The following is a 23,952-nucleotide window of genomic DNA, read 5'->3' on the forward strand; positions in this document are numbered from 1 at the left end:
AAGACCTCCAGGCTTCATTAGCAGCCATTGCTAACCCGCAGCCATTGCTAACCCACAGCCATTGCTAACCCACATTCACACAGAAGTGGGGACAGACACCATTCGAGGGAAGGCAGCTATGTGGAGGGTTGGAGTGAGTCATTGCGAACCCGCCATTCCCTGGCTACAGGATTTAGGTTAGCATTTCATTCCTCCCTGGGTTTTGTAAGAACTGCTCTGTGTATCTGGCAGGGTTGTTGCGAGGATATGGGGGAAAATACCTGCTGGACGGAGGATTAGGAGTCTTCCTTGCTCTCTGCTTTACCCCTCTCTCAGATGGAGGTCCCTCCCTGGCCTGATGTGGCCACTCCCTGAGAGTCACATCTGGAGTCCTTGTTATGTGATAAATTAATGGTCCTTTGAAGGAGTTGATAAAGAGAGATTCACACTTAATAAATTGTTTTCTTCCTTTGTAAGCAGAGAAGTTGAAATAATACTTTAAAACAAGGATCATTTGGTAGACAAAAAGGGCCATTACCAAAAGTATGTGGGAATGCTACCCTTGACTTTTTCTGAAACCATAAGTGTGTGGTAGCATACTTTCAGATTTTTCAGGAGAATCTCTAGAATCATTTCCTTGTAAAAGAAGGTGGTTGATATTCTTTTTAAAAGGAGTCTGAATTCTCATAAGCTTTGGAAGTTTTCAGGGCAGAAGAACTGGTGTATGTTGCCTTCATCCTAGTTTCTACCCCCAAAATACATACCTATTCCGAAGTCTACTGGGGATCATTTGGAAATAGGCTGCTGAACAAATGCCATCTTTTCATGTACAACTTTAATGTGTCATAGATAATTACATTAAGAGGTGCCAATTTAATAATTTGTGATGCTGTAACTGTTACGTTTTGGGTGATTCTTCGCATCAGAGAATTGAAATTGAGGTCTAAACTATTTTCTAAATGGAAGCCACATGGCCACAATCAAGGGTAGGATTAGGCCTCTTTGGATTTTGCCACTCAATAAGCTATCTGAAGCCTATGTGGTCTGTCTATTATGCGTTGCTTTTTTCTGGTAGTTTGCAGCCTCCTTCATGTTCAAAACCAGCTTATGAAACGTTTGCAAGATATGTCTAACTCGTGGGAGTTGGAAATGGAAAAGAACGAACAATTTCCAGTGCCTGACCTGCCCCTCCCCCCATCTACACCCATTGTCTTCCTTCTTGGATTTCTTTCTCACAGGTGTGGCCACTCCTGTCATTCTCCGTGGGTCAATGTCATCATGCTGGCAGCAGCGGGCTTTCTTCTGGGAACTACTCCCCCCACGGAGGCCGTGTTCAAATGGCTCTCAAGGGTGGCCAGCCAGTGTCCTCCGCACAGGCTTTCCCCAGAGGGACAGGGGAAGGGGGCAGGAGGTCAGGGAAGGCACAGGCAGGAGGGCAACAGGAGACTGGGAGGTGAAAAGTTAAACAAACAGGGAAATAGATGTCTGAACAGTTTCTGGTTGCTTTCTGGAGCAGCTGTTTACCTTGAACGGTGAGGTATGCTGAACTTTCCACAGACCCCTTCTGGTTGGTGGCTTTGCAGTGATAGACGCCTTCATCCTCTTCTGTAACTCTTTCAATAAACAGCGTGCTGCTTCCTGGTCCTAAAATAATTCCTGAGCAGTGAGAGATGTTTAGATTAGTGGGCCTGGACGACAAACAAAAACAGCTCCTTTTGTGACACAACCCCCTTCCTATCATTATGCCTTCAGACAAGGAAATCCGAGCTTGGGCTAACCTGGGGCAGGACTGCTTATTTGCTTTTTCTGGCCCAGGCTTTTTAATAGCACCTTCGCCACCCAGCAGTGCACCAAGGCCATTCACTGTGAAAGAAATGAGATGGGGCTGCCACACCAAACTTCGAAGCGCAAATAGCAAGAAGGTAGCATTTCTAATAATAATAACTACCACTTACTCATTGCCTGCTACATGCTGGGCATTACGGGAGACACTTTCTATCTTGAGTTTAGAACCATCTGTAAGGTATTATGGTCTCCATTTTACCAGGAATCTTCAGACCACAGCTTCGAGACCCAGTAGCTTCCACACCAAGGGCTATCACCAAGTACTTATTGAGTGCTTACTCTGCTATTAGTCTGTGTTAGAGACACGGAGTGGGGGTGGGGGAGCAGGCTGAGACACAGTTTCTGCTGAGGAAAGAAAATTAACTCATAACTCTCTTTCTCTGATGCACACCTACACCAGCAAACAAAAAAAAAAAGTTGTAAGAATAAAAATGAATAAATGTGGCACAACATACACAATTAAATGCAAAGTCTGTGGTAGGGAGGGAGATGAGTGAGGATAGGAATACTCAGGGAAGGTGGCATGAAGAAATGGAGGCCGCAGGCCTTGAGATTTGAAGGGTTAGCAGAGGTGACAGGAGAAAGTAAGGCTTGGCACTGAAAGAAACATGCATTGAGTGATAAAGTGGGCCTGACCAGACTGTAGGATATATTTTATTAGTTTAAATAGTTTGTATTCCCCCTGATTAAAATGTATTCAATATAGAAAATTTGAGAACCAGTGAAAAGTATAAAGAAGACATAAAAAAAGAAAAGGAAAACAACCAAACCTGGAATCTTATCCCTCAGATATTTTTCCTTTAGTCTTTTAAGTGGAATTTTTTTTTTTTACACAGTTGATTCATTCACATAATAAATATTTTTGAGCTCCATTATTAGACACTATTCTAGATGCTAGTAACACAATAAGCAAGGCAAGTAAATGCTTGCCTACAAAGGGCTTAAATGATAGTTTTAAAGAATTAAAAATAAAGAATGTAATAGCAAGTAGCTAAAAAGTCAGAAGGAAATAAACCCCGGTTAAGGGAATCATGGGTTAAGGAGGGTGAGGAAGCTATTGTAGACAGGGCGTTTTAGGAAGGCTCTCTGAGGAAGTGACGTTTGAGCAGATACTTGAAAGATGGGAAAGAGTGAGCCATTTAGAGATCTGGAAAAGGGCATTTTGTTGTAAACATAAAGGCCCTGGGGTCAGAATGAGCTTACAGAAAGGCGAAAAGACCACTGTGAACAGAGAAGAACAAGCACCCGGAGAGATGAGAGCCAGGAGAGCACACAAGCCATGGTAAAGATTTAGGATTTTATGCTAAGTACAGACGAAAGCCACTGGAGGGCTGCAGGACTGCACAGGGCCAGGGTGGAAGCTGGGAGAGCAGTTAGCAAGCTTTGGAAGTTGTCTATGAAAGATCTGGGGCTTTATCCTAGAGAGACTATGCTGGAAGTTGTAAGAATTGGTGGTTTGGGAAATATTTGTGAAGGCAGAACCAATCAGCTTGCATAGGGATTAGCATGTGGCAGGCGAAAAGGAGTAATAAATTAATGATTTGAATACCTGGGAGAAGAGTGGTACCTTTCTTGTGGGGGAGCAGGTTCATGGGAGGAAAACCAAGAGTTCTGTTTTGCACAGGGTTTGATGTGCCTATTACATTCCCCAAAGGAGGTCCCATTGGAGCTCAGGCAGAAGATGGGGATTAGAGACAGCTGTATGGAACCAACACACAGAAGGCATGTAAAGCCACAGGGATAGAAATAAACCTCATCAGTTGCGAGTCCAGATAGAGAAGAGAGCATCTCGTAAGACTGAGCAATGGGACCTTCCAGGAAGAGGAAGCAGCAACAGAGGAGTAGCCCCTGAGGTGGCAAGAAAACAGGAGAGTGGGATCTCAGAACGCAGTGAGGGTGGGATCTCAGAACCCAGTGAGGGTGGGAGTCTCAGAACCCAAGGGGGGCGGGAGTCTCAGAACCCAGTGAGGGCGGGATCTCAGAACCCAAGGGGGGCGGGAGTCTCAGAACCCAAGGGGGGCGGGAGTCTCAGAACCCAAGGGGGGCGGGAGTCTCAGAACCCTGTGAGGGCGGGATTCTCAGAACCCAAGGGGGGCAGGAGTCTCAGAACCCTGTGAGGGCGGAGTCTCAGAACCCAGTGAGGGCGGGAGTCTCAGAAAGCAAGGAAAGCATTCACAAAGGACAGAGCGGTCAGTTCTGTGCAATTCTGCTGAGAGACTAAGGTGAACAGCGATAACTGACCACTGGGTTTGACAACCAGCCATTTCTGTCAAGTGTGGGAGCAATAGCATGATTACTGCCCCTTAAAGAATAGGAGATGATGAAGTAGAGATTACTTTCAAGGAGGTAGTTGGAGAATGAACTGAGGCCAAAGAATGAATTCTTTTTCAAAATGTGAAATTTTATAGTATGCTCTTGTGTTAATAGGAAAACTCTGAGCGAGGGAGAGAGGGAGAGAGAGAGAGATGATGAGGGAACAGAAGAAATAATGCTAGGAGTAAAATTTCTGATGCGAGAGGGAATGGAATTCTGTGCCCAAATTGTCCTTGGTTAAGAATAGGGATAGTTAATTCATTTTAACAGGAAGGATAGCAGAGTATAAAGGAGCAGGTAAATTGGATAAACTGATGATATATATTCTGAATAAATAAATGGTACTCGTGTTTAAATTCAGGAAGAGGAGGGAATTTTGGAGTTTTGAAGAGAGAGAAAAAGGTGTGAAATAGGGTGCTGGGAGAGAGAAAACAAATTTAGTAGTGAAATATAAGACTTCTCCTAATTATTAAATTCTGACTCCCCACTCCCCAATATCATAACATGAGTGTTCCCCCATGCTCACGCGCTGCGGTCACACCCATGGTCGGGTTAGTGTTCTGCCCTGAGGCAGCTAAAAGCCTGGTGCCTCCACCCTCCACCTGCCTGGGTTAGTGGAACATGCAAATCTCAGCCAGAGGGTGGAGGCAGGGGTGAAAGCCACCACGGCGAGGGGCTGGGGGCAGCAGAAGAGGTGACACCGAGCATGATCTTACATAATCATTCATTATGTGTGTGTTCCCTATTCATTGGCATTGGGTTATAATCTAATTGCTCATAACTATGAATAATAATGCAATTAACATCTTTAGGCATAAAGGGTTTTCTGTATTTCAGATTATTTCCTTAGCGTAGATTTCCAGAAACAGATTAAGTCAAAAGCTCTTGATTCATATAACCAAATTGCCTTCCAAAAAGATCAAGCCAATTAACACTTTAATAGCAGTGGATCAGAGACTATTTTATCACCGAACTGCATATTGAGCAATATTATCTAAAAAATGCAAAACGCAGAACTTTGCTGGTTTGATAGATGAAGATCATTGTGGGTTTTAAAAAATGAGTTTTATTGATTTTTAGAGAGAAAAGGAGAGGAACAGATAGAAACATCAATGAGAGAGAAACATCATTGATCCGCTGCCTCCTGCACGCCCCCTACTGGGGATCGAGCTTGCAACCCGGGCATGTGCCCTGACAGGGAATTGAACCATGACCTCTTGGTTCATAGGTGGACGCTCAATCACTGAGCCACACCAGCCAGGCTGTTGTTTTAATTTGGGTTTCTTTGCACATTCTTGCATGTGTTTGGTTGCCATTTTTATTTTTATTTATTTTCCCAGCACCTTTTGCCCCCTCTATTCCCTCTTCCCCCTCCACCTGTCCATTTTTATTTTATTTTATTTTATTTTATTTTAAATCTTTATTGTTGAAAGTATTGCATAGGTCCTCCTTTCCCCCCTGTTAACCTTTTCCAGCCCACTTCTGTCCTCCCCACAAACCCATTTTTATTTTTAAAGCACCTGTTTTGAGTAGTTGAAAAGGTGAGTTCAGATTAAGGAGAACTTTGAAATCCTGGCTGAAGAGCTTCCATTCAACATAGAAAGAAAAAGAGCGTCAAAAGATTTTTGAGCAAGGAAATGACACAATGAAAGCAATGTTTAAGGAAGTTTAGTCTAGAAAGATAATGCAGGATGGAGAGGAATGAGGAAAAAGTGGCATCTGGAAAGCCAGCTCCCCAGTTATAATTCAGGCAGGGGGTGGTGAGGATCCAAATGTGGAGAGTGGAAAAGGAGGTGGAGAAGAAGAAATGGAAACAGATATTATGTAGGAACAATCTACAGGAATTGGTGCTTTGCTGGATACAGGAATAGACAGATGAGCTCTAGAGGGTTTCAGTGTTCTAAGCCCAGATGATGGGAAAAAACGAGAGTTCTCCTCTGTAATCTTGGCTAACTCATCTAATCTCTTTGTGACTGTTAACCCATCTGTAAAATGAGGATGATACCTGCGTTGCCTATTTCATGGTATTGCTATGCGGTCAATTGAGATAATTCAAGTGAAGCTTTGAAACTTTGAAAAGCTTAAGATATGGAATATGTGGCAATCACAGAAAGTAAAAGTATGCTTGGTAGTGGGTGGTCAGGGGCAATGAATGTTTATAATAGCAGCCATCTTGTTGCCCATAATCATCTCTTGCAGCAGACCTGAACCTCAACCAATTTTTCTATCACTCCAATCCCAGTTTAAGGTCAATACCCTGAACAAGTGAAGCCAAAGGACTTAGAGCTCAGCCAAGGAGACAGAAGTGGAACTGTGGAGGTGAGAGGATAGTGCCAAGGAAGCTGATGAGCTAACGTCATTTGGCTCAGTTTCCTCTCTCCATCCGATGGAGGAGAGGAGATGAGGCAAGAGGATGTCCAGAACCAGCAAGCGAAGTTCTTCTTTCTGACTTGCCTTCACACGGGACCATAACAAATGGCACAGACACTGACGCGCCACCATCAGACAGACCACTCAAACTCTCAGCCTCTGCTCTTGCTATTTATTTCCCTTCTCACAAAAACAGGCCAGTTATTACCTACTTATTTTTTTTCTCATAATTCAAATCTTCTGCCCCTGCTTACTCATAGTGGCCTCCTTTACTTTCTTTGATGCCTTTACTGATTGCTACGCACTTCCTATGACCCAATTCCTGTGATACAGGCTCTGTTCTACTGAGGAACTCACCTTTTTAAAAGGGCTCTTTTTTTTTAGTTCATTTTTTTCATTGTGATTGATTTTAAACATTAAAAAATACAGAAAAATATAATCGATGTACCCACCGTTAAGTTACTCAAATGTCAACATTTTGCCATATCTGCTTTAGACCCCTCTCTCTTTCATATGAATAACATGTGTAGCTGATCCCTCCCTTCTCCCACTCTGGCCAGAGGCACCACTACCCTGGAGTTGGTGAGTGCCACTCTCCTGACTGCAATTTTTACATGGGTTTGTGTCTCTATAAAATATGCAATATTGGTTTGTGGGTTTCAAAATTTTAAATAAGTTGAATCATACAGCATGTATAATTTTTCAACTTTTTTTTTTCTGTTCAACAATGTTTTAATATTCACCCTTGCTGACACATGTAGTTGGAGTTCATTTTTAACTGTATAATATTCCATTGTATAAAAAAAGCCACAGATTTTAAAAAATTTATTTCTTTGCTATAGAATAGATAGGTTGTTTTTACTGTTTTGCTACTGCAAAGAAGGCTACAGTGCACAGTGGACACAGCTCTGTGTGCGGAGTTACGCACATCTCCCAGTGCTGGGTTACAAGGTAATCCCATTTCCAATTTTACTAAGTATCACAATGTTGTTCCAAAAGATACCAGTTTACAGTTTAACCAGAAGTGAGAAGAGCTTTCATTTCCCCACATACTTACCAATAATTGGTGTTATCATATTTTTAAAAAACAAAAACATTTACATCAATAACATATTTTCATAATTGTATAGATATCTGTAAGTAAATTATAAATAATTTATTTGTAATTAATAATATTCCTTGGAGATGCCTCCTGTAAATTTATTTTTTAATTATATTTTTCAGTTAGAATTGACATTGAATATTATTTTATTTATTTTTAAATCCTCACTTGAGGATATTTTTTCATTGATTTTAGAGAGACTGGGAGAGAGAGGGAAAGACAGAAATATCAATGTGAGAGAAACACTTCGATTGGTTGCCACCTGCACCTGCCCTGACCAGGTTGGAGCCTGCAACCAAGGTATGTGCCCTTCACTGGAATTGAACCTGGGACCCTCTGGTTTGCAGGCCGACACTCTATCCACTGAGCCAAAACACTTTGGACTAATATTATTTTCTATTAGTGTCAGGTGTACAGCATAGTGGTTAGACAATTATATAATTTACAAAATGATCCCCCTGATGATTCTAGTACCCACCTGGCACCATACGTAGTTAGTACAATATTATTGGCTACATTCCCTATGCGGTACTTTGCTGTACTTCACATCCCCATGACTATTCGTAATCACCAATTTGTACTTCTTAATCTATCTTTTCACCCATCCCCCCAAACCCCTCCCATCTGGCAACCCTCGATTTGTTCCCTGTATCTGTGAGTCTGTTTGTTTTGTGTGTTCATTTATTTTGTTCTTTAGATTTCATGTATAAGTGAAATCATATGATATTTGTCTTTTTCTGTTTGACTTTATTCACTTAGCATAATACCCTCTAGGTCCATCCATGTTGTTGCAAATGGTAAGATTTCTTTCTTTATGGCTGAGTAATATTCCGTCAGATATATGTACTAGTACAGTGCCTTCATTATCCACTGTTCTATTGACAGGCCCTGTGGGTACTTCCATATCTTAGCTATTATAAATAAAGCTGCAATGAACATAAGGATGCATATATCTTTTCAGATTAGTGTTTTGGATTTCTTTGGCTATATACTCAGAAGTTCAATTTCTGAGTCATAAGGTGGTTTTATTTATTTATTTTTATAAAAAAGATTTTTATTGATTTCAGAGAGGCAGGGAGAGGGAGAGAGAGATAGAAACATCAGTGATGACAGAGAATCATTGATTGGCTGCCTCCTGCATGCCACACACAGAGGATCTAACCTGCAACCCAGGAATCAAACCATGACCTCCTGGTTCATAGGTGGATGCTCAACCACTGAGCCATGCCGGCCGACCTGTTTTTAATTTTTTGAGGAACCTTCATACTGTTTTCCATAGTGGCTGCACCAATTCGTAATCCCACCAACAGTAGGAGTTTCCTTTTTTCCACATCTTTGCCAACACTTTTTCGTTGATCTATTGATAGCCATTCTGGCAGGGGTGAGGTGATTATGGTTTTAATGTGCATTTCTCTGATGATTAGTGGCACTGAACATCTTTTCATCTGTCTGTTGGCCATCTGGTTGCCCTCTTTGGAGAAGTGTCTATTCAGGTCCTCTGCCCATAATTTAATTGGATGTTTTTGGTCTTGAGTTGTATGAGTTCTTTATAAACTTTGGATATTAACCCTTTATCAAATATCTTCTACCATTAAGTAGGTGGTCTCTTCGTTTTGTTGATGGTTTCCTTTGCTGCACAAAAACTTCTTACTTTGGTGTAGTCACGTTTGTTTTTCCTTTTGTTTTCCTTGCCCAAAGAATCATATCAGAAGGAATACTACTAAGAGAAATGTTAGAGAGCTGACTTCCTATACCTTTTTCTAGGAGTTTTATGGTTTTGAGCCTCACATTTAAGTCTTTAATCCATTTTGAATTTATTCCTGAATATGGTAAAAAAGGTGGTTTGGTTTCATTTTTTTGCATGTATCTTTCCAGTTTTCCCAGCACCATTTGTTGAATCGACTGTCTTTACCCTGTTGTATATTCTTGCCTCATATTTTGGTTGACCATCTAGGCATTGGTTTATTTCTGGGCTTTCTATTCTGTTCCATTGATCTACGTGTCCACTTTTGTGTCAGTACCATGCTGTTTTGATTACTATAGCCTTATAGTATAGTTTGATATTAGGTAGTGTGATACCCCCAACTTTGTTCTTCCTCAAGATTGCTGTGAGTATTTGAGGTCTTTTGTGGCTCCATATAAATTTTAGGGTTATTTGTTCTAGCTCTTTGAAAAATACCATTGGTATTTGGATAAGGATTGCATTGGATCTATTATAGATAGCTTCAGGTCATATGGACATTTAATGCTGTTAGTTTTTCCTATCCATGAAAATGATATATGCCTCCATTTATTTATATCTTATTCAATTTCTTCAATATCTCATGCTTTTCCAAATACAGGTCTTTTACCTCCTTGGTTAAATTTATTCCTAGGGTGTTTGTGTTTTTTTGATGCAACTATAAATGGGATTGTTTTCTTAATTTCTCTTTCTGATAGTTCAATATTGTTGTAAAAAATTCCACCTATTTCCTCAAAAAACGGAACTCCCATTTGACCCAGTGATCCCACTTCTAGGAATATATCCCAAGAAACTAGAAACACCAATCAGAAAGGATATATGCACCCCTATGTTCATAGCAGCACAATTCAAAATAGCTAAGATTTGGAAACAGCCTAAGTGCCCATCAGCAGATGAGTGGATTAAAAAACTGTGGTACATCTACACAATGGAATACTACGCTGCGGTAAAAAAGAAGGAGTTCTTACCATTTGCAACAGCATGGATGTAACTGGAGAGCATTATGCTAAGCAAAATAAGCCAGGCAGTGAAAGAGAAATATCACATGATCTCACTCATTTATGGAATATGACGAACAACATAAACTGATGAACAAAAACAGATCTAGAGACAGAGAAGCATCGATCAGACTGTCAAACCTCAGAGGGAAGGTAGGGGAGGGTGGGGGTAAGGGGGAGAGATCAACCAAAGGACTTGTATGCATGCATATAGGCCTAACCAATGGACACAGATACCAGGGGGTTGAGGGCATGAGTGGGGGGTGGGGGGCAATAGGGGAATAAGGACACATATGTAATACCTTAATCAATAAAGAGAGAGTGAAAAAAGAGATATAAACTTCCAGTTATAAAAATGTAAGACACAGGATGTAATGTACAGCATAGGCAGTATAGTCAATAATATTCATAATAACTTTGTACAGGGACAGTTGGTTACTAGACTTATTGTAGCAATCACTTTGTAATCTATATAAATGTCAAATCGCTATGTTGTACACCTGAAACTAATATAATGATATATATGTTAACTATACTTTAATAAACAAAAAAAGTTTTGCAATCATAAGAAAAATTTTGTCTATTAGTCATGAAATTTTCAATTGTATAAGGATGAAAATCTTTGACAGCTTTCTTAAATAAAGATGCATTTCTACAATGTAAAAAAAATCCACCTATTTACCTTGGTCAGTGTGGTTCAGTGGTTAGACTATCTGCCCATGCACTGAAGGCCATGGGTTCCATTCTTGGTTGAGAGCATGTACCTGGGTTTCAGGTTTCATCCCTGATCCTGGTTGGGGTGCATGCAGGAGGCAACCAGTGCAGGAGGCAACCAGTAGATGTGTCTCTCTCACATCGATGTTTCTCTCTCTCTCTCTCTCTCTCTCTCTCTCTCTCTCTCTCTCTCTCTCTCCCTCTCTCTCTCTCTCTCTCTTCCCCTCCCCCTCCCTGCCTCCTTTCTATTCTCCCTAAAAAAATCAATGAAAAAATATTCTTGGGTGAGGATTAACAACAAAAAATTCCACCGATTTCTAAATATTAATTGTGTATCCTGCTACTTTACTGAATTCATTTATCAGTTTGAGCAGCTTTTTGGTGGAATCTGTAGTGTTCCCTATATATAGTATCATGCCATCTGCAAATAAGTCAGTTTTACTTCTTCCTTTCCAATTTGGATGCCTTTTATTTTTTCTTGTCTGATTGCTGTAGCTAGGTTTCTAATACTATATTGAATAAAAGTGGTGAAAGTGGACAATGCTATCTTGTTCCTTAAGGAAAACATTTTTAGCTGCTTCACATTGAGTATGTTAGTAGCATGTTATTTAGTCTCTATGTGTTTGTGTGTTTTTCAGTTTTTTCTTGTAATTGATTTTTAGTTTTATACCATTGTGGTTGGAGAAGATGCTTGGGATGATTTCAATCTTCTTAAATTTATTGAGGCTTTTTTGTGTGGCTTAACATGTGGTCTGTCTGGAAAATGTATCATGTGCACTTGAAAAGAATGTATATTCTAATGCTTTGGGGTGAAATGCTCTGAACATATAAATTAAATCCATCTGGTCTATTGTGTCATTTAAGGTCACTGTTTCCTTGTTGATTTTCTGTCTGAAAAATCTATCCACTGATGTCAATAGGAATTAAAGTCCCCTACTATGACTCTATTACTGTAGGTCTCTCCCTTTATGTCCATCACTATTTGCTTTATATATTTAGGTGCTCCTATGTTGGGTGCATAACTGTTTACAAGTGTTATATCCTCTTGTTGGATTGATCCCTTCACCATTATATAAAGTCCTTCATCTATTATTGTAACTTTGTTTTAAAGTCTATTTTTGTCTCATGTAAGTATTGCTACACCAGCTTTTTAAATGTTTCCATTTGCATGAAATATCTTTTTCCATCCCTTATCATTTTTTCTTATTAAAGAAGTTCCTTTAACATTTCTTGTGATACTGATTTGGTGGGGATGAATTCATTTAGCCTTTTGTTGTCTGGGAAATTCTTTATCACTCCTTCAATCTTAAATGAATAACCTTAGTGGGTAGAGTAGTCTTGATTGCTTTTCATCACTTTGAATATTTCATGCTAATCTTTCTAACCTGAAAAGTGTCTGTTGAGAAATCAGCTGACAGTCTTTTGGAAGCTCTTATAGGTAAATAACTATTTTTCTCTTGATGCTTTTAAGATTCTCTCTTTGTCTTTCACCTTTGCAATTTTAATTATGATGTGTCTTGGTGTGGGTCTCTTTGGGTTTATCTTGTTTGGGACTCTGTGCTTCCTGAACTTGTATGTCTTTGTCCTTTGCTAGGTTAAGGAAGTTTTCAGTCATTATTTCTTTAAATAGATTTTTAATCCCTTGCTCTCTCTCTTCTCCTTTTGGTGTCTCTATGATGCCAGTGTTGTTACTCTTGATGTTGTTCCAGAAGTCCCTTAGGCTATTGTCAAATTTTAAATTATTTTTTCTTTTTGCTGTTCTGATTGAGTGTCTTCTGCTACCTTGTCTTCCAAATCACTGACTTGATTCTCTGCTGCATCTAATCTGCTGTTAAGTCCTTCCAGTGTATTTTTATTTATTTATTTATTTATTTATTTATTTATTTATTTATTTATTTAAGGCCCAGTGCATGAAAATTCATGCACTGGAGGGGGGCACGGTTCTAAGTCCGGCCTGCCCCCTCTCACAGTCCGGGAGCCCTCATGGGCGGGAGGCGATCCAGCGATCAGGGGAAGGCAACGCCACCATCACACCTCTGCTGCTGCCATTGCCGGTAGTGCAAGCCTTGGCTGACCCTGGGTGGCTGGGCAGCTGCCATCCAAGGCTTGCCTGCACCTTGGGCTGGCCCTGGGAGGCTGGGGGGCTGAGGGGACTGGGGGACTCCAGAGGCGGGTGCATGGCAAGGCCAGGTTGAGGGGACTGGGCGCCACCATTTTGTGGCTATGGGTGCCACCATGTTTGAGGGTGTGGCAGTCAATTAGCATATTCCCTCCTTATTGGCTGTGGGGTGCTGCCATCTTTGCAGCCTGCTGCTCAGTCATTCGGTCGTCCCTCACTAACTCCCCTGCCAGCCTAGTTGCCCCACGCAGCCTGCTGCTCAGTCATTTGGTCGTCCCTCACTAACCTCCCTGCCGGCCTGGTCACCCCAAGCAGCCTGTTCGGTCATCTGTTCAGTTGCGAGGGTCGCTTAAGCTTTTATATATAGAGATTTATTTATTTATTCATCTTTATTGTTGAGAGTATTACAGGTGTCTGCCATTTTTCTCCCATTGCCCCTTTCCATCCAGTTCCCACCCCACCCCAGGCCTTCACCAAATTATTTTCTGTGTCCATGGGCTATGCCTATATGTCTTTATGTTCTTTGCTTAATCTCTTCCCATCTACCCTCCCTTCTGAGTTCTGTACCATGCTTCAATGCCTCTGGACTTATTTTGTACATCAGTTTGTTTTGTTCATTACATTCCACATATAAGTGAGATCATGTGATACTTGATTTGGCTTATTTTGCTTAGCATAATACTCTCCAGGTCCCTCCATGCTGTCTCAAAGGGTAAGAGATCTTTATTTTTCACAGCTGCATAGTATTTCATCCTGTAAATGTACCACAGTTTTTTTGTCCATTCACATACTGTTTCTAGATCTTAACCATTGTAAATAGTGCTGCTATGAACATAGGGGTGCATATATTCTTTCAGATTGGTGTTTGGTGTTTTTTAGGATACATTCTTCAGTTCAGTTATTTTATTCTTCATTTCTGATTTGTTCTTTCTTATAGTTTATATGTCCTTTTTTATGCTTACTATCTCTTTGTTGATGTTCTTACCAAGTTTATCTATTTTTCTTTAAGTTCCTTCAGCATCCTCTTAACCATTGTTTTGAACTGTGTCTGGTAGATTACTTGCTTCCATGTCATTTAGTTCTTTTTCTGGAGATTTCTCTCTTTTTTTTTCACATGGGACACGTTTCTTTGTCTCCTCATTTTACCTGTCTCTCTGTGTTTGTTTCTATGTATTAGATCTTATATGTCTCTAAGTCTTGGCAGGGTGGCCTTATGCAGTAGGTGTCCTCTGGGGCCCAGTGGCACAGTCTCCTTTAGCACCTGAGCCGAGTGCTCCAGGAAGGTCCCTTGTGTAGGTTGTGTGTTCCCTTCTGTTGTAGTTGAGTCTTAATTTCTATTGGCACATCAGTGGGTGGCACCCTCAGGCTTGCTGGCTGTGAGGATTGACCACAATCATAGTGTACAAGCTGCTGTCATAGGCTGACTCCACAGAGCAGGATGTGCCCAGCTGAGACCTCCCTTTGGGTGTGCCACTTATGAAGCTAATTAAGTGGTTCTCTGTTTTGAAGCTGGCACCTGGGTGTGTTGGTTCTGGGGCCTCTTGGGAAGGACTCGGGGGCGGGTCAACTTCAGATGCTGCCTGTGACAGGTCCAGGAGCTATCTGTTAGTAGCTACAAAGTGATCTGAGGTTGGTAGCTGCCTGTGTTAGGCCTGGATGTGTGTGGGAGGGGCCATGCTGTGATCTGAGACTGGCTGCAACCAGTACTGGGCCAGGAACAGGGCAGTAAAAGACCTAACGCACCCTGAGACCTGCCACTGCCTGCTGGCTACCCATAAGGCTCTGTTGCTGAAAGAGTCCTGGGCTGGGTGAGGCAGAGTCTCAGGGAGTCCCCAGGGTGGGGCAAGTGGTGTTCATCAATAACTAGATTCAGATTTGGTGTCAGAGCTAGGTGTGAAGCTACTCAGCAAAAATCTAAGGGTACTTAGATGCCACTGCCTGGGGCCTGCAGGCCTTTGTGGTGGGACGGGGTCTCAGGAAGTAATCAGGGAGGAGGTAGTGGAGTTCACAGGCTAATGCAGATTCAGATTTGGCTGTGCGGAGAGAGGGCTTAACACAGGGACATTAGTGGCCATCCCTCCAGCCCTTGCCCCAAAGCCACACAACTCAATTTTCTTCCTTTGTCTCTGGCACCCCTTGAGCCATGATCCCTCCACCAGAACCTAAGGTGAGTGCCTGTAAGCGAGTTTGTGTGCTGGCCCTTTAAGAGGGCACCTGGGTTTCCAGCAACCTTTTGGCTAGCTCAAAGGACAGAATCCCTGCTGATCTTCTCAGCCAAGTGTTAGGTGGGCTCCTCTTCCCCAAACTGGTGTGTCAGCTGGAGTGCTTGGCATGGGGCTGAGGTGCTCCCCCTTCAGAGGGAACCTCTGCAGCTGAGAAAACCCTCAGCATTCTCAACGGCAACACCTGGGTGTGGGGCCAGCTAGTTTTGCATCTCCTCCCCTCTTTCTGTTCTCCATGTTGCTTCTTTATGCCCTTAGTTATAGGACCTCTGTTCAGCTCGTCTTCAGATGGTTATCCAGGTTGATTGTTCCGTAATTTAGTAATTTTGATGTGGTCATGGGAAGAGCTGAGTGCAGTGTCCATCTAATCTGCTATCTTGACTGGAATTCCTGATGTTTTAATTACGGCAAAATGATGGGTGTGAAATGGCATCTTGCAGTGGGTTTAATTTACGTTTCTCTGATTACTAGTTAGGTGGGACATCTTTTTCCATTTTTGTTGGCCATTCAGGCTTCTTTTCCTGTGTATTGCCTGTTGATGTCTTTTGCCTATATTTCTATTAACCTATTTGTCTTTTTCTCAATGATTTTAGTTTTATTAAATATGTTTTGGATACTGATGTTTTGTTGGTTTAAATAAGTTAAGTTTTCCCCATTCCATGAATAGTTTTAAACTTTGTTTATGGTGAAATTTTAATACAAAAGCCTTTAAAATTATAACATTGTAAAATTTATCAATATTTTCCATTATCCTTGTGCTGTTACTTGTTTAAAAATTTCGTTTTCTACTCTGATATGAAGTATTCCCCTTATATACTTTATTCTAAAAATTAAAGAAAATTCTGTTTGAAAGATCTATTTAGATTTCTGTCTTTTCTCACTTAAGTCTTTAATTCACCTGAATTTTTTGGGAAAAGGGGGATATGTGTTTGATTTGAGGTAGAAATCTGATTTTTACCATGCAAATAGCCAATTACCCCAGGATAGTTTACTCAATAATCTGTTCTCTTCCCACTGGTTGTGGTGTCAGTTCTGTCAGATGCTAAGTTTCCATATATTTGTATTGTTGTTTTCAGGTTCTTTATTTGTTCACAGACCTCTTTATCCATCCCACACAAGTTATGATTACTTGAGAATACATTTTGATATTTGGTATGGCATGATCCCTTCTTCTTCTAGGTAGATTAGACACAACTTTGACTTAGAGGTTGTACATGGTGATATGCTGCTGTATTTTTATTAGGCAGAGATTTCTAGTTTCTGTCCCTGCTATATCCCAAATGTAACTCTGGTGTGAACCATACTGACCTATTGACAGTTCATGATAAGCCTCAGCAACTTTGCACATGTTCCTTTCTTGACCTGGCCACTTGATTTGCTCTAGAAAGCACCTTCTGATGCTCTTTTTTTTTTTAATTTTTTTTTTTTTTTTTTTTTTTTTTTTTAATTTCAGGGAGAGGAAGGGAGAAGGAGAGATAGAACCATCCTTGATGAGAGACAATCATCATTTGGCTGTCTCCTGCACGCCCCCTACTGGGGATTGAGCCTGCAACCTGGGCATGTGCCCTGACCTGGAATTGAACTATGATCTTCTGGTTCATGGGTCAACACTCAACCACTGAGCCACACCGGCTGGGCACCTTCTGATGCTCTTCGGCCTCTTCTCTGTTCCTCTCCTACCACCTTGTGCTTGCCTCTGCTCTGGCACTCACCCTTTTGTAGTAAACTTACTGACTTTCTTACCTGCCCATTTCACTGTGGGCTCTTGGAGAGCAATAACTGCCTTAATCATTACTGAGTCCTCAGTATCTAGAGCAGCCGTGGGCAAACTACGGCCCGCGGGCCGGATCCGGCCCGTTCGGCTGTTCTATCCGGCCCGCGGAGCCGAAAGAGCGGAGGGTTCTCTTGCTCTCCCCTCCGCTCCTTCACCAGCAGCAGTGTTAACATGGCAACGTCGGGAAACACGGCCGCAGCTCCTTCTTCTGAGTGGGCCGATTTATATCCGCCCATTCAGTAGAAGGAACAACCTCTCCATCTCCCAGAGGCTCCTTGTAATGCCCACGGACTTTTATGCTTCACTAAATGAAGCCACTTTTCCAAACATCCGGAGGCTGGCACAGAAGATACTGGTGCTGTTTGGGCCAACCTATGTTTGTGAGCAGACATTTAGCGTCATGAACATCAACAAAGCCCCTCACAGATCCAGCTTAACTGACGAACACCTCAGATCTATCCCGAGAATAGCCACAACAAAACTAACTCCAGACTTTGATGCATTAGCTAAAAAAGGAGACCAACAACACTGTTCCCACTGAAGCTGATGTTTTAAAGACCAAAAACCTTTCAACCCAGTCTACATTGCCATCTACATTTACGTCCCGGGCATAATTTGGAAGTTGCACTAAAGAAAATGTTTAATTTACTGTTTACACATTTTGTTCTTTTCCATTTGTTTTAGTTTTAAATTATTTTATTATATTTAAGTTTAATTTGAAAGGCTTTTGTACCTTTCGTTAGGCAATTTTATTTTGCCTTTGCCATCTTCAATAAAAGGTATGTTATTGTGCTATGATTCCTCCATTGTTTTGAAGTTTCAAATTATAATAATTAGTGTTTACATTCTTCTTATTAAAATGTTTGAAATGAATAAAACTATTGAAATAAAAAAAAGACCGTACCCTTTTATGTAATGATGTTTACTTTGAATTTATATTAGTTCACACAAACACTCCATCCACGCTTTTGTTCCGGCCCTCCGGTCCAGTTTAAGAACCCATTGTGGCCCTCGAGTCAAAAAGTTTGCCCACCCCTGATCTAGAGCTATGTCAACAGACAGAAGACTCAGTAACTAAGCCAATGTCCACAGTCTATTTCAGACAGAACTTATTCTTTCCAAACTCTTGGTTGTTCTGGTCTTACTGCTTTAATCTTACAGTATTCTGAAAATGTTTTGCTGTCACAAAAATTTAGTTTAAGTAATAGTTTGATGAGTTTTGGGAGGTTTAGGCAGGATTGACTAAAAACATCGCAGGTCAATATTGCCTTCTGTTCTCTTAAATATTTTCAGAGAAGGAGAGTTCGTTAGTTGGTTCACCATTTTAATCACTTTTTCAGAAGCCCAGTTTTCTCTGCACAGTCGTTTGTGAGATGGCTCATTCTGTGTCAGTGTAAACCCAGGCAAGATAGGCCTTTATCCGCTTTGCAAACATATCTTGACTCCTCATAGTGCCAACTCTGAAGGAAGATGCCAACAGCATACCTTGCTCACACAATATGTCCTTTAAACATACTTAGGGCCTCATTGGAGAATCTGTGCAATATGAAGTGGAAAGGTGACTGTTGAAAGAACTGCTGGTCCCTTGGGCAGGTGGAAGGAGAAGTAATGAAGACAAGGGATTCATATGTTCTTGTATGTCCCCTGACCAGGGATTGAACCTGCAACCTCATTCCATTGTTCCAAGACTGGATGCATACCTTTTACATGTTTCTTAAAAGAGCTTTGCTGTCTCTATACCCCTAAGAATCAAATCATACTCAAAGCAGCCACTGTCACAAAGAATTTGTCTCCAATTAGAGCCCTTGTGTGGTGCTTTTTTTGGTTTCGGTCCTTTCACATTCCATTTTTCTTTATGCCCAGTCTGTTATGCTATACTTAGGTTAGTTGGTCCATCCTCTTTTCACCTGTCTCTTCAAAGTAAATGTGTCTCAAATTACCTTCCTTTTTCAACTCTTTGCACCCCATTAGTCCCTCTTAATAGTTATCAGTTGCTTCTTTACTCAGTTTTAATGTGGAGGTTCTCCTACCTTTATTACTTCTTGTATATTTTCTTTTATTTCCTCTGTAACTCTCTGCCATTCTCTGTATTTTTAAAAAATATTTTTTTACTTCGAGAGAGAGAGAGAGAGAGAAAGAGAGAGAGAGAGAGAGAGAGTTTTGTTGTTCCACGTATTTATGCATTCATTGGTTGATTCTTATATGTGCCCTGACCAGGAATTGAACCCGCAACCTTAGAGTATTGGGACAATTCTCTAACCAACTGAGCTACCCGGCCTGGGCCCATTCTCTGTATTTTAATCCTGTGATTGAGCCATAATCATTTCTATTGTCCCATTTGTTAATTCACTTTATTCCATTTTTAGACTCATTAAATTTGGTGCCCAATTGACATGATGATAAGGAGTAAGTTAGAACACACAAGGTTGCAGCTTGAAGAAGCTGCATGCATTTAAACACATGAGTTAATTACTTTAGATATTAGGTTATTCAGATTTTAGTATTTTGTTTGTTTGTTTTGTTAATCTTCAACCAAGGATATTTTTCCCATTGATGTTTTTAGAGAAAGTAGAAGGAAGGGAGGGAGGAAGAGAGGGAGAGAGAAACACTGATGTGAGACACATTGATTAGTTGCCTCCCACACCTGCCCGGACTGGCTGGGACCAAATCTGCAACCCATGTACATGCCCTTGACCTGCAATTGAGCCCGTGACCCTTCGGAGCATGGGCCGGCACTCTAACCACCGAGTACACTGGTCAGGGTAGATTTTAGTTTTCTTGTTCACTGCTGTATTCAAGCCTGGCACAGCACCAGACACAAAGTGTGCCTTATTAATGTTTGTTGAATGAGTAGAAGAGTGTTGGGCTAATATGGAATGCATTCTGGATCTTTTAACACTGAAAAGTAATTAGATTCGGGTTCAAAATGATTTTTAACCTTATGTCCACTCTTTAAAAAATGCTCTAAATATTTTTTAAAAATTAGTAAATACATTTAAAAATTAAACTGGAGTCGTTAGGAAGCTCAACCTTTAAGGGTTAGAAATGAGAAGATATTCACTGTTTTAAATACATGAGGTGATTTAAAACTAGTACCTGTCTGTCCTTTCGTGAGTGATGTGCGGCAATGCTGACGGCACAGCCTCAGCGTGCGGCGCCCAGCCCCACAGTCACGCTTCTGGCCTGAGCCTTGGTCACTTACCCACTAACTCTATGATTTGGAGCCAGTTATTCCTCCTCTCTGTCTCCACTCCCTCATCCTTTGGTCTGTAAATCAGGCATAACAATTTAGCGAACTGCATAGAATTGTTTTGAGGAGCAAACAAATTAGTATTAATAAAGTGCTCGGAACGGAACCAGGTACCTGACAAGCACTTGTTAAGTTAAAACAGACTGTGAAATGCATCTAATAATATTACCCACCTCAGATAACACCTGTGAAAGTAAATGAGATAGTTGTAAAACTCCTAACACAGTGCCATGGTATCTGGTGAAAGCTCCATCAATATTTATTATTTATTCAATGAAGATGTATTAAGATATTATAGCTAACTACAAAGGTTTTAAAAATAACCACACATAGTGCGGCCAGCGTGGCTCAGTGGTTGAGCATTGACCTATGAACCCAGTCATGGTTCGATTCCCGGTCAGGGCACGTGCCAGGGTTGTGGGCTTGATCCCCAGTGGAGGGTGCAGGAGGCAGCCAATTGATGATTCTCTCTCATCATTGATCTTTCTATCTCTCTCTCCGTCTCCCTTCCTCTCTGAAATCAATAAAATATATATATATTTTAAAAATAAGCACACATAAGACAAGAGAACAGCTGAGTGCTCTGTGACATGAACTGAAACGAAACCCAGACAGCAGAGAAGAGGAGTGGGAAAGACGGGTCCCTAGTGGAGGCAGCCTCTGGCCCGAGGCGGGGTGGGGAGAGGAGCAGGAGAGACTGGCTGGGCGTGAGTGGGAAAGGCCCAGAGAGCCTGCACTGGGGCTGGAGCGGCCAGGCTGGCGGCAGAGTGCGCTCCGTGCAGCGCCAGGCAGCGCCGTTTCCAGGGCGCCCGGGCTCTTCCACCTGGGCTGCCTGGTGGGATGGCCTCGTGTGCCCCGTGCACATGCTTTCCTGGGCCTGTGTGCTGAGGACCTCTTTCGCTTCTGCTTGATGCCCTTTGGCCCAAGACTTTACTACTCAGCTTTCATAACACTTTCTTAAAATTGCATTTCTCCTATAGAACGGCTGTGCCCCACTGAAAGGTTTTCCTGAAAGGAAATGTGGCTCTAGAGCGTGAGCCCTCCTGTGCGCCCTGCTTCCTCTCTCCTATTTTCTTTGGAATAGAGTAAGCTGTCACTTAACAAATAACAGTGATAATGGGCCCGATTCTGTCAGTGAACCAAGGTCACTAAAATACTGACAGTATATGCATTCTTCTTGAGTTGCAGGCTTAATACAAAAGATGCCTCTCAAGTCTCTAAAGAATGTAGTTTATTTTCAGACTTTTAAACTCAGTCTAAATTTCCAAGGATTTAGTACATTATAGACTAGTTTTCAGGCTTTTCCAGTTTGTGATCTCAGTGTTTTTCCATTTCAGCTTTGGTTACCAGTGAGTCGAGGATTATCACTTCCGTTACCTGTAATCTTTACTTAGAGGTTTGTAAAAAGAAAAAATGATAAAAGAATTGGTATATCTGAAGATATCTACATGCATGAATATAAGTGTGATAGTCACAGAGTGGATTGCATTGGCTGTTGAATTCACTGCCTCACATAGGAAACTTACATATAAAACTTTGTAAATACTATCTGTGCATAAGAGATTATCTTCAGAAAATTAAGACATTCCTTTCCAAAGAGCTGTAGTAGTTTTAAAGAGTAAAAAAAGGGGAAGGGAGATAAAATAGACAACTTAGTATAGTTGAGCTCAATAAATCCTAATTGTAGCATATTAGAATAATATTTAGAAAATATTTTATATAAGAATTTCTATAAGACTCTTTACATATTTTTCTTTTGGACCCCAGAAGACCAAAGAAAGCTGGGAGGAAGTTACCTTTATTGGATTTAGAGTTGTTTGGCATTTGACAACTCATTGACTAATTTTTATATAAATGATGTGGGTCAGAGGTAGCATTTACTAAGTCATGACAGTGTGCCAGCTGAGTCATATTAATTCATTTAAACCTCACCACATGCCTGTGTGGTCAGTATCATTCCAATTTTATAAATAAGGAAATGGAGGCTCAGAGATTAAAGAGTGAGTTGCCCAAATCCTCTGACCCATGAGGGCAATATTAGGACTCAAACCTCCCTCATACCTCATAGTCTTTCTATTTGTAGCAATTGCCTTGGGACATTCTCTTGCCTTGTTCATCTTCTAGTCCCAGAATGCTCTTGAGCTTTCAAAATTGCTCAACTCTAATTCTTTAACTTACATCCAAAGTATGGAAACGGAACTTAAGTCAAATTTACTTCCTTCAAAGAATCACCCAACATCTCACATTAACATTTCATGAAGAGCATTTTGTGAATGAGAAAGTTGGGGGAATACAGAACTTGAAACCATAGTTTACCTGATTTCTTTAGTACAGGACTTCTTTGGGTGCTTAGCATACTGGTGTGAACACTGAATCTCTACGGGGAAGACATCGTTTATAGGTAGGTTTCACAAGCTATTTATTTATTCATCTTTTTATTTTGGTAGAATAACTCAAGGGATTAGTTTTCTATGAAACTACACGTCTTACAAATGAGGCTAAAGATATTCCAAAGCGCCCTGACCAGGTTGGCTCAGTGGATAGAGCGTTGGCCTGCGGACTAAAGGGTCCCAGGCTTGATTCCAGTCAAGGGCATGTACCTTGGTTGAGGGCACATCCCCAGTGGGGGTGGAGGGGGGTGGGGGCGTTCAGGAAGCAGCTGATTGATGTTTTTCTCTCATCGATGTTTCTAACTCTCTATACCTCTCCCTTCCTCTTTGTAAAAAATCAATAAAATATATTTTTTAAAAAGATATTCCAAAGTTTCCTTTAGCTTTAAGAATTCTATGGTATGGTCCCTTTTCCCCCCACCAAGTTTAGGCATTTGTGCTATCAGATGAACTTGCTAAAGGTTTCTGGAAACCATGCATTCATTCATTCATTCATTCATTCATTCATGAAACATTTATTGATTACCAAGCACTATGCCAGGTTTTGAGGATAAAAGGACAAATAAGATGCAAATAAGACAAAGCTATACTATCTGCCTTCAGGATGAGCACATGATATGATGATGCACAGATAGTAAGAGAATATACCTTTGAACAATAATAGATACAGAGGCAGAGCTGCCTCAAACAGATTGTCAAACTGCAGCGGGAAGGCCGGGGAGGGTTGGGGGGCAGGAGGGAGGGGGGTAAGAGATCAACCAAAGGACTTGTATGCATGCATATAAGCATAACCAATGGACATAAGACACTGGGGGGTAGGGGAGGCCAGGGGATTGTCAAGGGCGGGGGAAAAAAAGGGACACATATGTAATACCCTTTGTAATACTGTAAGCAATAAAAAAAAAGAAAAAAAAGAAAGAAAATTAAAGTGTCTAATGCAAACTGTAATAAAAAAAATAAAAGTAAATGAAAATATAAAAAAAAAAATAAAGAGGAAAGAAACCTGAAAAAAAAAAAAGAGAATATACCCATAAAAGACATCACAATATAGTAAGAGGGCAATAGGAATATGCGAAGATAGTAAAGACATATGAACTGATGATTACACAACTCAGCACGAGAGAATCGAAACATT

General features: G+C 41.0%; 1 protein-coding gene across 1 annotated transcript in view; it reads right to left on the reverse strand.

Moving 5' to 3' along the window:
• FLT1 (fms related receptor tyrosine kinase 1) overlaps positions 1 to 23,952 on the reverse strand; it is a 204,800-nt gene that overhangs the window by 65,464 nt on the left and 115,384 nt on the right. The window contains exon 15 of the mRNA XM_059684051.1: positions 1,504 to 1,635. Coding sequence (XP_059540034.1) covers positions 1,504 to 1,635 — 132 coding nt within the window. The remainder of the gene's footprint in view (positions 1 to 1,503; positions 1,636 to 23,952) is intronic.

The sequence above is a fragment of the Myotis daubentonii genome, chromosome 2 (genome assembly GCF_963259705.1).
Source record: "Myotis daubentonii chromosome 2, mMyoDau2.1, whole genome shotgun sequence".
NCBI classification, from domain to species: domain Eukaryota; kingdom Metazoa; phylum Chordata; class Mammalia; order Chiroptera; family Vespertilionidae; genus Myotis; species Myotis daubentonii.